Below are 17,141 nucleotides of genomic sequence, written 5' to 3'. Positions count from 1 at the left end.
GCTGAGTTACTCCAGTATTTTGTGTCTATCTTCAGTTTGAACCAGCCTGTGCAGTTCCTTCCTCCTTGCACGGTAAAATGGTCCTCTCTGCCCTGCGAAGCGGATGAAAATCGACAGTGCAAACACTATTTCAAAGAATATCATTAGAGATGAACCCAGTGCCCTGGCCACTTTTTATCCCCTCTCCCAACATCATAAAAACAGATGATCTCCTCATTATTACATTGAGGATGCCTGCAGTGGGCAAATTAGCCACTTTGTTTACGACATTATAACAGCGAATACACTGAAAGCAAGTGGTAGTGTTTCAGGATGACTTGAGGCCACAAAAGACATTGTACTAAATGTAATTCTCTTGTGATCCTTTTTATTTGTACATCAAGGTCAGCAGATGTGATTTACAACCCTCCTGGAAGACCTGTAAATTATAGTTGCTTACAATGAGTGTCACTGTGGAGCAAAGTATGGCAACATGCAATAAAATTCCACTCATGTGTTTGTAAATAGGTGAATGTAATCAATAAATCACCCAGCTAACTACCAGGTTGTACTTGATACATGGCTGCCCATGGCATTTGGTTTGCGATTCAGTGCTTTTATCACTGTCTATAAACTTTATTGAGCCATTTATGGGAGTTTTGGGGGAAAAAGAAAATGCTATGAAAAGTTACAGGCAAACTTTTATGAGAAGGGATTGTGTGAACAGCCACACATTGCCATTGAGTTTAGAATCATTGAACTCTTTTATCTGGCTGGGTACAATTTGCATAAAGATGGATATTTATTTGGGTGTACATTTAGGTGTATTTGTTTGGGTTCTGTTGATGCGGGAATGCATTACCATTTGTAGATAACAGTAGTGTCGTACAGTCTTTTATTCATATTGGTGACTCTGATCAGGAACCCAATAAAAGTGGTAAAATACATTTATACATATAGTGTTAATGGTAGGGGAAAAACTGCTAAAGAACCCGTCAAAGGGAAGAATAGTAGGAAATGATACTTAAGTAGACTCAAACACATGTTTTTAAGTTGATCTCCTTTGATGTAGAATCAAGGTACTGGAGATATTGGTCACACGATAGGACATAAAGTGTTGGAGTAACAGCAAATCAAGCAGCATCTCTGGATAACATGGATAGGTATTGTTTTGGGTCGGTCTGAAGAACGATCGCGACGCAAAACTTCACCTATCCATGTTCTCCAGAGATGCTGCTTGATCGCTGAGTTACTTTGTGTCCTTTTGATTTTCTTTGTTATTTCTTATGGGGACATGTATTCAGTTTATAGGACTTTGGAGTATTGTGCATGGTTCTGGTGATCCCATTACAGGAAGAACATGGAGGCTAAGGTGAGGATTCAGAGAGGTTTACTACTATGCTGTCTGGATTAGAAGATGTTAGCTATCAGGAAAGGCTGGGCAAACTTGGATTGTTTTCTCTGGAGTGTTGGAGGCTGAGGGAGAAACATGATAGAAGTATATACAATTCTGAGAGGCATAGATAGGGTATAAATTGAAGGCATAAATCAGAACCTTTTGGGGGTGGGGAACTATTTTCATGGCAAGGTATAAACAACTTTTAGGGAGCCACTAGGTTGGACAGTATCTCAGCATTGAGCAGCTGGAAATGTACTTCAGTGAGTGAATGATGGAAAATAGACAAAGTAGTTTTTGTGAATAATACACCAACTAGTTTGAGATAATTTTATCTACTTCAACATTAAAAGTTCAATAGTTTATCTAAGATTGCTGGAGTCTAATGCTTATCAATATGCCTTTAGACTTTACCTTAGATTTCAGAGACACAATGCGTCTTTTGCCCACCGTGTCCACGCCGATCCTACACACTTGGAACAATTTAACAATTTTTACCAAAGCCAATTAACCTATAAACCTACACGTCTTTGAAGTGCAGAAGGAAACCGGAGCACCCAGAAAAATTCCACAGGGTCACAGGGAGAAAGTACAAACTCCGTACAGACAGCACCGTAGTCAGGATCGAACCCGGGTCACTGGTGCTGTAAGGCAGCAACTCCACCGCTGCCCCATTGTGCCGCTGCTGTGCTTGTTGAATATATGTTTTCAGGAACTGAGTTGCTGAAAAGCTCCCTAGTATCTCAATCCTGGAATTACAAGCAGATTCATCCCAAACTAAGGCACGGAGTTTTGATATAAAGTTATCAACCCGAATATTCTCTCTACTTTTTCCCCTCCCATTACTGCCTGACCTGCTGAGTATTTCCAGCATTTTCTGTTTTTATTTTGGATTTCCAACGTCAGCACTTTTTCTGATTTTCACTTAATTGGTTTTCCCAATGGATTTAAGATTATAAATTGGGAATCTTAATTAAATCCTGCTTGAAAACATCAAGGCTGACTATTAATTTGCGGCTGATGGAACAATTAACCATAACCAAAAGACTATGAAAAATTTTGGCCCCTATAAATGTTTTATATATAGATGCTGAAAAATAGGCAAAAATAAAGTTGAATTTTATCTGGGAATTCAAATATAGTCAGCTCTAAATTATTATAGTCGATCAAATTATTTTTAAAAAGTTTATAATATTGCAGTTATCAAAATATGATATGTTTAAAGTGTCCATACTTGGCTAAGTTTCTCCTTAATGGGTGGCACAGTTGAGCAGCGGTAAGTTGCTGCCTTACAGAGACCAGGGTTCAATCCTGACCACGGGTGCTGTCTGTGTGGAGTTGGTACGTTCTCTCCGTGACCACATGAGTTTCCCCTGGGTTCTCCAGTTTCCTCCCACATTCCAAAGATGTACAGGTTTGTAGGTTAATTGGCTTCAGTTGTAAAATATCCCTAGGGTGTAGATGGTGCAGGTGCACAGGGATTGCTGGTCTGCGTGGACCCGTTGGGCCGAAGGGCCTGTTTCCGCGCTGTATCTCTAAACTAAACTAATCTAAATGTGTCAACTTTCATTGTTGGGCACTTTGATCTAACGGGCACATCCTGATGACAAGGACAGTGAGGAGAAAATCCTCATCACAGGGTTGACTGGGAAAGTGACCAGAAACATAGCTGTTTCAATCTTGCAAAGGATGGATGAGTGGGAACCGTGCAGAAACAGATATTGAATGTAGTAAGTAAAATTGGAACACTGTTTTAAAGCAGAGCAGAATATTAGAACAAAGGCGCAGGGGAAATTCAATTTAGGATTAACGTCAGGAAGGATTTCTTCATACGTTGCTGATCAATAGGATAGGACAAGAGAGGATGAAAGCATTTGATCCATTCAAGAATCAATTAGTTGATGTGATGAAAATGCTAAGATTTTGCTTACAGAATAGAGCAGCTGATATGGTTTCCTGCTTTCCTACATTGTAAACAAAGTGTTTTCATTGCAGATAAATGCCTTGTGGCCAGAATCACCTGGGTTTTCAGCTGTGTGTGACTGTGGAACCCACATGATTAAAGATTTCAGAATGGATATGTTTTCTTTCACTAGTTTCCCTTCAGGTTTCCTCTATGTAATGCAGGTAAATAAAAGCGTTGCAGAAAGTCACTTTTCTTTTGTAGAAGTGGGCTTCCATGTAGAAACAAAGCAACCCGATCTGAAACGTCATCCATCCATTTTCTCCAGAGATGCTGCATGACCCATTGAGTTACTCCAGCACTTTTATGTCTATCTTTGGGCCTCCTTGTATTTGGGAAGGTCAACTTTACTTACAACACTTCAACAAGAACAGTTTCCAGGTATTTCTCCATGTTAACAGTCTTTTCATCTGGAAGGTTAAATGCTTTCTATATCAATGATTTGGATGAGAACGTACAAGGCATGATTAGCAAGTTTGCAGATAAGACAAAAGTGGGTGATACTGTATTAAGTGAAGATGGTTGTCAAAAATTGCAGAAGGATCTTGATCGATTGGCCAGGTGAGCTGAAGACTTGCTGATGGAATATAATACAGAGAAATGTGAGGTATCACATCCTGGGAGCACTAACATGGGCAGGACCTACACAGTGAATGGCAGGGCTCTGGGGAGTGTTGTAGACCAGAGAGATCGAGGAATACAAGTACATAGTTCGTTGAATGTGACATCACATGTAGATAGGGTGGTCAAAAAGGCTTTGGTCTGATTGGCCTTCATCAGTTGGAGTATTGAGTACAGAAGTTGGGAGGTCATGCATAAGATGTTGATGAGGCTGCATTTAGAGTATTATGTTCAGCTTTGGGCACCATGTTATAGGAAAGTTGGTGTCAAGCTGGAATGGATGTAGATAAGATTTATACTTAAATTTATACCTCATGAAAAAAAAAAGTATGTTTTGAAATCTAGAGTATTTGAAAGATATTGGGTTTCCTCCTTGCATATATATAGTTAGACATGTGCCATGCGGTCAGTATTTGCCAATAACACTAAAATCAATGGGAATGGAATTGAAGCAGAACAAAATTGGAAATACTTAAACAGGTCAGGTAGCATCTGCGGAGAGAAAATTAGTTGATATTTCAGGTCAATGAACTTTCATCAGTACTGATTTACAAGTTGTGAGAATCATCCAAGCTGATGTGACAGTAAATAGTTGGAAGTGTTGAATTCAATCAGGCATTGCTTTCTCTCACTGTTAGCCACATCTAAACCCAGAACAAAACCTGTCTCACCGACACTTAAGTTGCTTGCCCGCAATCTCTGGAGGGGTCATTTAGTAGTGAAAGTTTAACACTGTTTGCCCTCATGTTTGCCCTCTTCAATGGCTCCTACATTTATGTCCTTCTGCATACAGTTGGGAATATTTGCACAATAGACTCCTGAAACAGGGTGACAACTCTGATATAAATAAAGGTTGCATGGGCTTAAGATTTTCATGCTGTTGATGCCTTCCAAATCAACCACTCCAGAAATATACAACATTAACCAGACTGTAAAACAGTTGGAGGGAGACACTGCTGATAGGTTCAATAGCTACAGTACAACATTAACACAAACAGACCAATCACTCACCATAACATCTGATTCCACATTACACTGTGGAAAGGAAAATTGCAAACATGGTGTAACATCCAACCAATCAAAGTCACCATTTTGCTTTACAATGCAAAATGACTCCCAACCTGAATATATAGGGAGTGACATTTCTGACATGTATCTTTGAGGTTCAAGCCGTACGTGAAACAGATTTTTCACTGAGTTACATTGAGTGTCAGGTGATTTATATGGAATGCATGAGAACCAAAATGTCTGTATTAAATACATGCCCTTCAAGCAAAGAACATCCACAGCCAATTTCATTCAGGCAAGAAATGGCCATAGACGCACTACACATGTTGTTGTGCATTCAGATGCAAAAGTTTGCTAAAATTAAGCTGCAGTCCAAGGTAGCATTAGTTTTGGAAAAGAGGGGGAAGAATATGGGGATGCTTCTACCAGTAGCCCTTCACCGCTGCTTGATGAATCTGGGTTGGGTTTCCACCCAAGCTCAACTGAGTGGTCAAGTTTTCCTAGCATCTGTGGCTATCTATAGTCAGAGCATCAGCTCCCACTGGAACCCAGAGAGTTATGAATTTGTGGCAATCTCTGCCTCAGAAGGCAGTGAAGGCAAATTCACTGGATGCATTCAAAAGAGAGTTAGATAGAGCTCTTAGGGCTAGCGGAATCAAGGAATATAGGGAGAAGGCAGGAACGGGGTACTGATTGTGGATGTTCAGCCATGATCACATTGATTGGCGGTGCTGGCTCGAGGGGTTGGATGGCCTACTCCTGCACCTATTTTCTATGTATTTATGTATCTATGAGTCAACTCTAAGCCAGCATAAAAACAGACACAAAATGCTGGAGTAACTCAGCGGGACAGGCACCATCTCTGGAGAGAAGGAATGGGTGATGTTTCGGGTCGAGGCCCTTCTTCAGACCTGTCACCCATTCCTTCCCTCCAGAGATGCTGCCTGTGCCACTGAGTCACTCCAGCACTTTGTGTCTATCTTCGATGTAAACCAACATCTGTAGTTCCTTCCTTCACTCTAAGCCTGCCTATTTGGCCATTAATGACAATCTTTAATAATCCAGGCTAAACTATACAATAGCCAAGACGGTTCGCCTTTAGTTCACAGAAGCTGTAAAATTTTGCTTTACAGTTAACATTAGTCCCTGAAGGTTCCGTATGATGTGTTTAAGAGCAGTGGATCTCAACAGGCTTGCTTCCCCTGTTCTTCTCATTAAACACACTGCTATGACACACACTATCTATTTAACCATTATTTCTATGTTTTTTACAGCAACGTTGGGTCGCAGGTGCATCAACCTCAGTTTGAGAGACCACTCAGACTCTCACCCGCTCCCACACCGCCCCCTCCTCATCTTCCCCTGCAGTCACCGATATCTTCCAAAGCGGAGTTTGTCACTAACTCCGGGGGAGAAGATGGAGGGGGATGAGGCAGTGAGGGAGTGGTAAGGGTGAAAGGCCAAGTGGAGAGAGCGGCAGGAGATGGAGGAGGAGACGGTGGTGGAGCAGGGAGTAGACAGCGAAGGCCATCAGGAAGAAGCTGCAGCTGGTGAGAGAGAAGGGAACCTCACGCGTCCTGCCGTTTGCGGTGGCCTAAAGAAAGGGCTACAACATGAGCCACAACAACAGCGATGTCAACATGGCCATGCGATGGGTGAAGAAGGGCTCTTGTGAGCCGGGGGTTGCGTCGGAGGCAGGGGCTGTAACAGGCTGGGGAGGCGTTGCGAGCCAGGGTTGGCATGGGCAGCTCCGTCCACTATGACCAAAATCCATTATAAAGGGGTCTGTTAAATCGAGGGTTTACTGTACTTAGGTTTTATGCTTTTCTAAATGTGTGTGACCTTGGTAATTTAGACCTGGGCTATTGCTTCACTATGGCTTTCCTATCTGTGGGCCAAAAAACTAGACTTACTGGGAAATGCTCCAGTATACTGAGAGGTTGACTGGGAATGGCACCAAAACATGCAGGTGCCCTCATGTGTAAATATGCTAAAATAATTTCACAGTGCAGCTGCACATGTGACAAATAAACCAGCATTGAAACCATTGAATACTGAGCTTAACACGACGTTTCATGAAATGTTTGTGTTCAGTTACTTTAGTGTGTAGTTCGTAAAGACAAATGGTTTAACCGCAATGTTAAAATGGAAATGGTTAGACACAGCAATCATCTACAAATATTACCAATGATACTTTCTAGGCTTATATCCTTTAAGAAATTGGGTCCAAAAAATTCCATCTTTAGAAAAGAAGGAATCGGTCTGTAAAAATTTAAGATATATAAGGAAATATCAGGAAATATAAGACAAATGAGTAATTCCAATAGTAACATTGATGCATTTGTTTCGAACCACTCACAACATGCTTGCAGCATCTTCTTGAAAGCAAACAAATTACTGGATGAAGCTGATATTTGATGTTCTCAAATGTGACAAATTGCAATGTGTTTGAAAATGTCTATATGTTAAATGCGGCAAGTTATGAAGATAAGGAATAGGAGGCACAGTCATTTGGTGAGTGATTGTGGTCAGAGCACTGCTCCGTGAATGTGCAAACAGAAGAAAGCCTTTCAATGAATAACAATTAGTTAAATTATATAACCTTGCTGTCAGATGAAATACTATCAAAGCGGGTCCCATCGCAGCAATCAAACAGCACACTGGGAGAAAAAGCATTCTGAAACTAATGGATCGTTTTAGCAAGAACTTCTGCTCAGGGGCTGAGAAACACAACCTCTGCTTCAGAAGATCTGCTGGTGTTTGTATTGATCAGGAGGCATGCGTGTGAGTTTAGTTTAGTTGTAGTTTAGTGATACAGCACGGAAACAGGCCTTTCGGCCCACCGTGTCCGCGCCGACCAGCGATCCCCGCACGTTAACATTATCCTACACACACTAGGGACAATTTTTTACATTAACACGAAGCCAATTAACCTATAAATCTGTACGTCTTTGGAGTGTGGGTGGAGAGAAAACCCATGCAGGTCACGGGGAGAACATACAAACTCCGTGCAGACAGCACCCTTAGTCGGGATTGAACACAGGTCTCTGGCGCTGCAAGCACTGTAAGGTTGCAACTCTACCGCTGCGCCACCGTGCTGCCCAAACATCTGGCTGTTTCCGGATCAGTTGCTGTTGTATTAGATCATAATTTAATCAAATTGGATCTAGTCCAGTATGAGATTGGCTGTGATTAGAGAGAGAGTTTGGATCAGATTCGATTTAATAAAACATTATGACTTAATTGGCCTTCATTTACAACAACCCAAGATTTTATTGGTTAGCCAATTCCTCCTAAACATAGGAGGGCTTGTATCTTACATTGAAGCAGTATTTAGTGGCATTGCAGTTTGACAGGGTGGTGAAGAAGATTTTTAAGCATGCTGGCCTTCATCGGTCAGGGATTTGATAATAGAAGATGGAACATTATGTTACAGTTGTTCGAAATGTTGGTTTGAGGCCATTATATTTACTTTGGTCACCATGTTATAGGAAAGATGCCATTAAGCTGGAAAGAGTGCAGAGAAGATATACTAGGATATTGCCAGGGCTTATGGGCCTGAGCTAAAGGGAAAAGTTGGGCAGGCTAGGACTTTACTCCTCAGAGTGAAGGGGGCTGAGGGTGATCTTATAGAGGTGTAGTATATCCGAGTGGAAGAGATAGAATGAATGCACCAAATCTTTTTTTCCAGGGTAAAGGAATCAAGAACTGGAAGGTATTGGTTTAAGTTCTGGATTAGTACAGGTAATGGAGGTTATGGGGAGAAGGCAAGAGAATGGGGTCAGGAGGGAGAGATAGATCAGCCATGATTGAATGGCAGAGTAGACTTGATGGGCCGAATTGCTTAATTCTACTCCTATTCCTTATGACCTTATGCGGTTGAGAGCGAAAATATTTGATAGATTTCTGAAGGGTAACGTTTTCACATAGAGGGTGGTGGGTATATGGAATGAACTGCCAGATGAAGTAGAGGATGCAGGTACAATGACAACATTAAAAAAAACATTTTGACAAGTACATGGACAGGAAAGGTTTTGAGAAACGTGGGCCAGGCGCGAGCGACTGGGACTAGCTTGGATGGGGCATGTCGGTCAGTATGGACGCTTTGGGCCAAAGAGCCTGTTTCCATGCTGAATGCCTCTATGCCTCTATGACTCTATTGGCCCTGGGAGAATGTCTACTTTGCTTACTGGTGCAATTTACAACATGATATCTCAGAATGCACAGTTATAGAATAGTCAATTATACCACACTACCAAATATGATAAATATTATGCGGCTCCTCTTCTGATACAACCCCACAAGCATTTACCATTATGCATCAATGTTGAAGCTATTTTCATGTCGATTCAACTGCCAAACATGAGATAAAACATTACTAAATTATGCCTGAGCATACCTCTGCCTTTTGCTAATGTTGAAAATGGGTTTGAATGTTTTTCATCGCCATTAAAAACATCACAATCTTTGGCTGCTACCACTTAAAAAAAAAGTCATTCTTCCCTTCCATAGAGTTTATTGCATGAAATTGCAAACTGCTGATGGTGTGAGACGACATACTTGAAAATGGTCTTTATGCGCTTCAGAGTAAAATGCCACTTTGATTCATTGCTCCGTTATGTTATTGCTCAATTGTGTATCCAAAATCTTTTTATATTATGCAAGAATGGCAGTGTAACTACATACTTAGTCACACTAATATAACAGAGCGGAAATAATCTCGGAGAGTTAATTTGAACATCAATGTCACTGTCTGTGCCCCCATTTATTACTGCAACAAAAGTGCATCATATCGTACGAAAAAGATATTACAAATAAAATTCTCATGTGCATGTGTTGGTCCTTTTCCTTACCTGCTTGTGAGCATGATCATAAGAGTTGATGTGGTTATCAAACTCCTGATGTTTGTAATATTGTTTGTCACATAATTCACAGTAGAAGTTAGCCTTCAGATCCTCCAAAGCTTTAGTTATTGCTTTTTCTTTTTCAGCATAATCCTGTGAAGAAATCAAAGAATCCGTCAGTCCAAATTTTGTCCTTTTCAAAACATCCTTGTACCAGCTGGTTATCGGACGAATATGCAGCAATTATGTGGCCGCAAGCTTCTAATACACCGACTTTGTACATAAATTTTACCATGCAATAATCATAAGTAAATTCAAACATTAAAATTTGAAAGTGCTTTTTTATTTTTGCGCGGAAGAATTAAATATATTTTTATTAAACCGTGAGAAAATACTAAAATGCTCGTGCGCTAGTTCATGAAATACAGAAAGTAAATATGTAGGTTCAAAAAGAGCATTGGAGATAAATTTAAGGAAGTCTCGATGTTGTTTGGGGATTTGGTGAGACTATGCTTAGGTGAGAAACAAGTTCAGATCGCTAAATCTAAGAAAGTTTATAATTGCCTTCTAAATAGTGCAACATACACTATTTTGCTAAATTCACTAAATTGGTTTCTGAGATGGAGGGCGATAAGCCCATATTCACTGAGTTTGGAAGAGATGTTCAGGATTTGAAAGGGATTGACAGTGGAGAGACTGAGAGGATGTCTCTTCTGGTTGGAGGCTTCAACTGGTGGAGGATTGGGGTGGGGGGATGGGGGGGCGGAGGGAGGGGGGAGGTAGCCTAGGGATAAGGAAGCCAACTATTTAGGATGGAGATGAGGAGGAATTTATTTTATTAAGTATTTTTGAAAACTAAGATAACATTTTGGATACCGAAGGGAATGATTATAGACGGGATGGACGGAAATGTGATCGCCCTACGGATCAGCGATGAGCTTGCTGAAAGATGAAGTAGAGTCAAGGGGCTGTTTGATTGGCTCTTGAATCTATGCCTTGCCTAAATCTCAATATAATTCATTACTGTAAAAAAAAAAATCAAGATTTACTTTATCTTAAACTTCTTTTGGGAATGTCTTGACTACATTTGAATTAATTACCTTCTTTCTCCCTTTGGCAGTCTATAAAGAAAAAAACTATCCTATTCCCCATTCTAGACAAATAGGTCAAGCTTTTCTTGATCATGCACATCTGCTTCACTGTGTAAATGAATGGTTGCTGATACTTCAAGATTCTTTTCTTTGATCACAATCTCTCGTGAATTTTTTTGTTCTGAGCTAAATTTAGCTCCCATTCCTGCTGTGACTGAAGAAATTTCTATTAATTGGACCAGTTTATTGTATCAAACTGCAATCAAAGTTTATGCTTGTGGCTAACTTTAACTCAAAGTATATGTGCGAACATGGATTTCAAATCCAATGTCTCAATGCCCCAATTGCTGCTTTGTTATTCTGTTTTATTCTTTATTGCCATGTTCTTTTTCTTTTCTAATGAGGACTTTCCCTTCTTCATAATGGACAGGGCTTTTAACCATGTCCATTTAACACATTCCACATTTTGAATCAAGAACCAGAGGCATAGGTTACAGGTGAGGGGGGAAAGATTTAATGGGAACCTGAGGGGGTCACGTTTTCACAAAAAGGGTGGTGGGTGTATGGAACAAGCTGCTGGAGGAGGTAGCTGAGGCAGGTACTAGTGCAACGTTTAAAAAACATTTGGACAGGTACATTGATAGGGTAGGTTTAGCGGGATATGGGCCAAAAACTGGCAGGTGAGACTAGTGCAGATGGGGCTTGTTGGTCGGCATGGGCAAGTTGGGCTGAAGGGCATGAATAAGGTGTGTAAGATCATGAGTGGGATAGGGTAAATGCACAGAGTATTTTACCCAGAATAGGGGAATCGAGAACCAGAGAAAACACGTTCAAGGTGAGAGGGGAAAGATTGAATATGTAACTGAGGGGGCAACGTTTCAGTAAGAAGGTGGTGGGTATATGGAATGAGCTGCCACGAGCAGTAGTTGAGGCAGAAACTATAACAACATTTAAAAGACATTTGGACAGGTACTTGGATAGGAAAGGTTCAGAGGGATATGGGCCATACACTAGTGAAGATGGTGCACCCTGGTCAGCGTGGGCAAGATGGGTCACAGGGCCTGTTTCCATGCTGTATCACACTATGGCTCAGTGACATCCTCAACAGCAAATGCAGCGTTAAACTGAAAGTGGTACAAGTGAATTGTTGTCTTTTAAATAATAACCATTTGAGCATTAGAGTGTAGACAAGTCAGTAATGCAGCCCAGTCTGTCACACAAACCAGCCCCCACCCCCATTGACACCATCAACACTTCACTATGCCTGAGGAAAGCAGCCAATGTAATCATAGACCACTTACACCCAAGTCATTCCCTTTTGTCCCCTCTCCCATTAGAGGGAAGATACAAAAACTTGAAAGCACATAGCACCAGATTCAGAAATAGCTTCCTCTCCGCTGTCGTCAGACTACTCAATGGGCCTCTCATAAGCTAAGATGTAGCCATGATCCTCCAACCTGCATCATTGCGGCCTTTGCATTTTTTTCTTTTCTTTATGCACTTTCTCTTTTGCTGTAACACTGTAGCACTATTAAGGGAAGTGCATCCAACTCACCAAACAAATAAGAATGCCCTGGATCTCAGGTGGGAGACTGTTGAGAAGCGGGGGAGTAGGAAGTGGGAAGTGGGAGTGGGAAGACATGTGTAGGAAAGAAATGCAGATGATGGTTTACACCGTAGACACAAAATGCTGGAGTAACTCAGTGGGACAGGCAGCATCTCTGGATAGAAGGAATGGGTGACATTTTGGGTCTCAACCCGAAACGTCACCCATTCCTTCCAGCCAGAGATGCTGCCTGTCCCACTGAGTTATTCCTGCATTTTGTGTCTATTTTTGAGTGGGAAGTCAGTTCCCCGACTTCCACACTCCCATCTTCAGTGTGGCAGCTCGCCCTCAATGTCATCCAACCTGCTAACACTGTTGCTCACTCGTCGAGACATAGAACTGTACAGCACAGGAAAAGACCTTTGGCCCATCTCATCCATGATGCCCTCCGTCTCGACCAAGATGCCTAAGCTAGTCTTATTTGCCTGCATTTGGCCCATATCCCTCCAAACCTTTCCTATTCATGTACCTGTCCAAATGCTTTTATTTTAAATGTCATAATTGTAACCACATCTGCCACTTCCTCTAACAGCTCATTTCATATACCCACTGCCCTCTGTGTGTAAAGATGTCTCTCAGGTCCCTTCTGAGTCTTTCCCGCCTCACCTTGATCCTTATCTGTGTCCTTTATGAAGTTATACACATCTGTAAGATCACCCCCAGCTCCCTGCACTCCAGGGGAAACAGTCCCAGTCTATCCAGCCTCTCCTTACAGCTCAAACCCTCTAAATCGGTAACATGGATAATTTAGTTTGCACCCTTTCCAGAATAATGACATCCTTCCAAAAGCTAGGTGACACAGCACCTCAAATGCTGCCTTATCAATGTCTTGTATAGCTGTCTGTAGACACTTCCAGATTCCTGAGCATTTCCAGCATCTCATATTTTTTACTTGAAAATATAATTTTGTTCTGTTTTAAACTAACATTTAAATCAACTGTTTTTAAACTAACATTGTTCTGTTTGAAGCAAACATTACAATGCCCCCGGAGTAGGAAGAAGGGTCCTGATGCGGGACGTTACCCATTCCTTCTCTCTAGAGATGCTGCCTGTACCGTTGAGTTACTCCAGCTTTTTGTGTCTCTCTTTGGTTTAAACAAGCATCTGCAGTTCCTTCCTACACAATAAATAAGATTCTATTTTAAGAAAAACTATTATGTTCATGAGATTTCAGATGTTATATTTCAAGCCTGTGATTTTAACATGACTCCTGAATGAAAATGGAATATTCTATCCACACAAGATAAAGTTTTCAGTGCTGTCATGGGAGATATTAGCTGGATATCCCCACACGATACAATGTGCCTAAACTAGCAATTATTTGACGCTGCCTTTTGTTTCCCTTAGATAACACCACTTTAACAAAAATGAAGGGACAATGTGTCTATCTGATTTTAATTATACTTGATCTAGATTTACCCAATGGATCAGACTATTGCTTTTACATTCTGAATGTGCCTCGGTTTTAGTTCTTGAATTTCCATTTTCTCTGGTGTTGCGGCTTTTTCAAATCACCTTTAATTAATGATCTGTTTTCCAGAACCTTGAGTACAGAACATCTAGCAACATATGTGAAGAATGTAGCGTTAACCTCGATAAATCCTTCACATTAACACCACAGTTGGCCTGAATTACTTATGATCCAAGAACACTTTGATGCAATGTTTCAAGGAAAAAAAATGTTGCTATGTCTTTGTTATTTACGAGGAACAATAATAAAGGACTGTGAATATGAGGTGTCACAGTTTCATAAGGGATTTGATCTATGTTATAAACTGCATATTCAGTCATTTTAATTAACATCAGTCGAAATGGAGAAGAAACACTCATTGGAATGTGTTACTGAATTTGTTACTGGAAGTAATGTGTTATGCTTTCTTTAATAAAGGAAAATAGCAGCAGCATAAATGAACCTTTAACATAACTCGTTAATAAAGTCATTTTACTAATAAGAGATTAGAAGGTTTAAGCTGTCAAAGTATATTAATATCCTGAGAAAGGAACAAAATGCTGGAGTAACTCAATGTGTCAGGATCCTTCTCAGACTGCAGGCCATAATAAACAAAGAAAAGAAAGTTCAGTATATATATACATGGGAATTGCAGATACTGGTTTAAACTGAAGATAGACACAAAAAGCTGGAATAACTCAGTGGGTCAGGCAGCGTCTCTGGAGAAAAGGAATGGGTGACGTTTCGGGTCAAGACCCTTCTTCAGACTGAGAGTCAGGGGAAAGGAATCAAGAGATACAGACCATGCTGTATGACTCGATGAATCAATGATATTATGTCTGAGTTGGTCAAGTATGAACTATCCAGCCTAATCCCACCTTTAGTACTCGGTCTGCAATCAATGGTAATGGTTTTTCAGGTGCACTTGCAAGTATAGTTTATATGTGATGAGGATTTCATCACCTTCACTCTTTCAGTCAATTAGTTCCAGACTTTTACAACTCTTCTGGCGAAATTATTTCTCCTTTTATCCTCATTAATCTTTCTACCATTTATTTCAACTCTATGTTTCCTCAAGTTTCGACCTTTCTGTGAGGCAAAATTGCTCCATTTTTGTTCATTTGCTAGATCTTGCTCAACCTCCCACGTCCCAAAGAAAATGCGATTATCTTAACTTTCATGCCAATATTTAGAAAAAGGGGAAAAAATGTTAATCGCGAAAGGACATGAGGATGAAGAAGCAAATGTTGGCGTTTATAAATCAACTAAAGCTAGGGAACAAGTATAGAAAAAAGAACCATAAAAGATGAATAGAAAGCCGGTCTTTGACTGCACAACACCTTAGTCAGATACTGTACCATCTTGAGTGCTGCATTCACTTTTGGATACCTTACCTTGAGGAAGCATTGGGCAAAGCATATATTCACCAGAGAGCTAGAGATTAAATCAATGTGGCATAGCATGAACCTAGCTTGATTCTAAGTATGAATAATGAAAGGAAATCCCATAAACAAATACTTACAAGGCTCAGGAGGCTTGGTGCAAGGAAGATGCTTCCCCTGGCTAAGGAGTCTTGAACAGGGGCACCATGACAAAGTATGAGAGAGGCCATTTAGGACCAGGAGGAGGGGATTTTATTTCACTCGGAGGGTGGTAAATCTATGGAATTCTCTATCCTGGAGGTTCAGATATTGTTAATTCCGAGGATTAATTGATAGATCAGCAGATACAATTATGACTTTTAAAAGGCATTTGAATATATATATATGGATTGACAGGGTTTAAGAGGATTGTGTGCAAATGGGACTAACCCAGTATGCAAAGTTGGTCAACGTAGACAAGGTGGGTCAAAGGCCTTGTTTCCGTGCTGTGTAACTTACTTTGGTTTAGTTTAGAGATACAGCGCAGAAACAGGCTCTTCGACCCACCGAGTCTGCACCGATCAGCGATCCCACACACTAACATTATCCTACATACACTGGGGACAATTTACAATTTTACCAAGTCAATTAGCCTGCCAACCTGTACTTTGGAGTGTGGGAGGAAACCGGGGCTCCCGGAGAAAACCCACGCAGATCACGGAGAGAACGCACAATCTCTAGAGGTCCACCTGATATGTTAAATTGGATTCATTGGTGACTAATGGCTTGACACATATTTGGAATAATAATATAAGTAAGTGTAAGTCAGAATGCACCCAAATGGTATATATGCAAAGTATCTATGAGATTCCATAGGTTCCACGATTATTTCACTTTGATCAGTGGTTTTCGGAGGAGTTTAATAAGAATGGACTGGATTATTAGAAATGTTGTCAAGACCTTCTTAAATGGAATCTGTTATGCCAAGATCCATGATAGCTGCCTAACTACAAAATACAAATTCCTGTGGCTATAATTAGGAAATTGATATATTTTAGTAATGCCAAAGGCCCGTTGATAATGTTCTTTTGATCATACAGGCATTAATTGACAAGATTAATTCAGCAAAGTTAGGAATTTGTAATGTCTAATATTATATCAAAAGTTTGGGAAGGAAAATAAATTGATTATTTTCAAAGTAGCATGTCCTTAAGTAAGTCGTAGAATTTATTCTTCTCTTTGGAGAGATAAGGAGTTTGAAATCTGGTCAAATCTCTACACTAAGGTATATAAATAAAACAGTTTAACAATTCAAACAAATGGACTAAATTACTTAGATCTATTAAACAATTTTATTTTATTATCTAAGGTAGACACAAAATGCTGGAGTAACTCAGTGGGACAGGCAGAGAAGGAATGGGTGACGTTTCGGGTCGAGACCCTTCTTCACACAAGGTTTATTATCTCGTTGGTCTTAAAGCCAATACATATCCTACTGTGTCATAGGGGGATAAGTTCCTGATAAATCTTGGAGAAGATGTGTGCATTTGTTTTGTTAGTGAGATATCTTCAAACGATGTATGCATGCTAAAAATTGAAGTTTTAGGCACTATCTCAAGATTGTTGTTGATATGGCTTTTAAAGAAATGAGAATTCAGGATACTTGTATTTAGATTAGGAATGTTGATAATATGGCTTTTAAAGAAGTGAGAATCAAGGATACGTGTATTGAGGTTTGGACTTGATAACATTGCTTTTAAAGAATTGAGAATCGAATGTACTTGTGCCAAGGTTTGGATTCATAACATCATTTTCAGTAATG

General features: G+C 40.3%; 1 protein-coding gene across 1 annotated transcript in view; it reads right to left on the bottom strand.

Annotated features, from left to right (window-relative positions):
• znf804a (zinc finger protein 804A) overlaps positions 1-17,141 on the bottom strand; it is a 242,407-nt gene that overhangs the window by 62,864 nt on the left and 162,402 nt on the right. Inside the window, exon 2 of the mRNA XM_078404071.1 lies at positions 9,821-9,964. Within this exon, the coding sequence (XP_078260197.1) occupies positions 9,821-9,964 (144 nt within the window). The remainder of the gene's footprint in view (positions 1-9,820; positions 9,965-17,141) is intronic.

Source organism: Rhinoraja longicauda, chromosome 8 (assembly GCF_053455715.1).
Source record: "Rhinoraja longicauda isolate Sanriku21f chromosome 8, sRhiLon1.1, whole genome shotgun sequence".
In the NCBI taxonomy this organism is placed as follows: Eukaryota; Metazoa; Chordata; class Chondrichthyes; order Rajiformes; family Arhynchobatidae; genus Rhinoraja; species Rhinoraja longicauda.
This window is presented reverse-complemented; position numbering and strand designations above follow the sequence as displayed.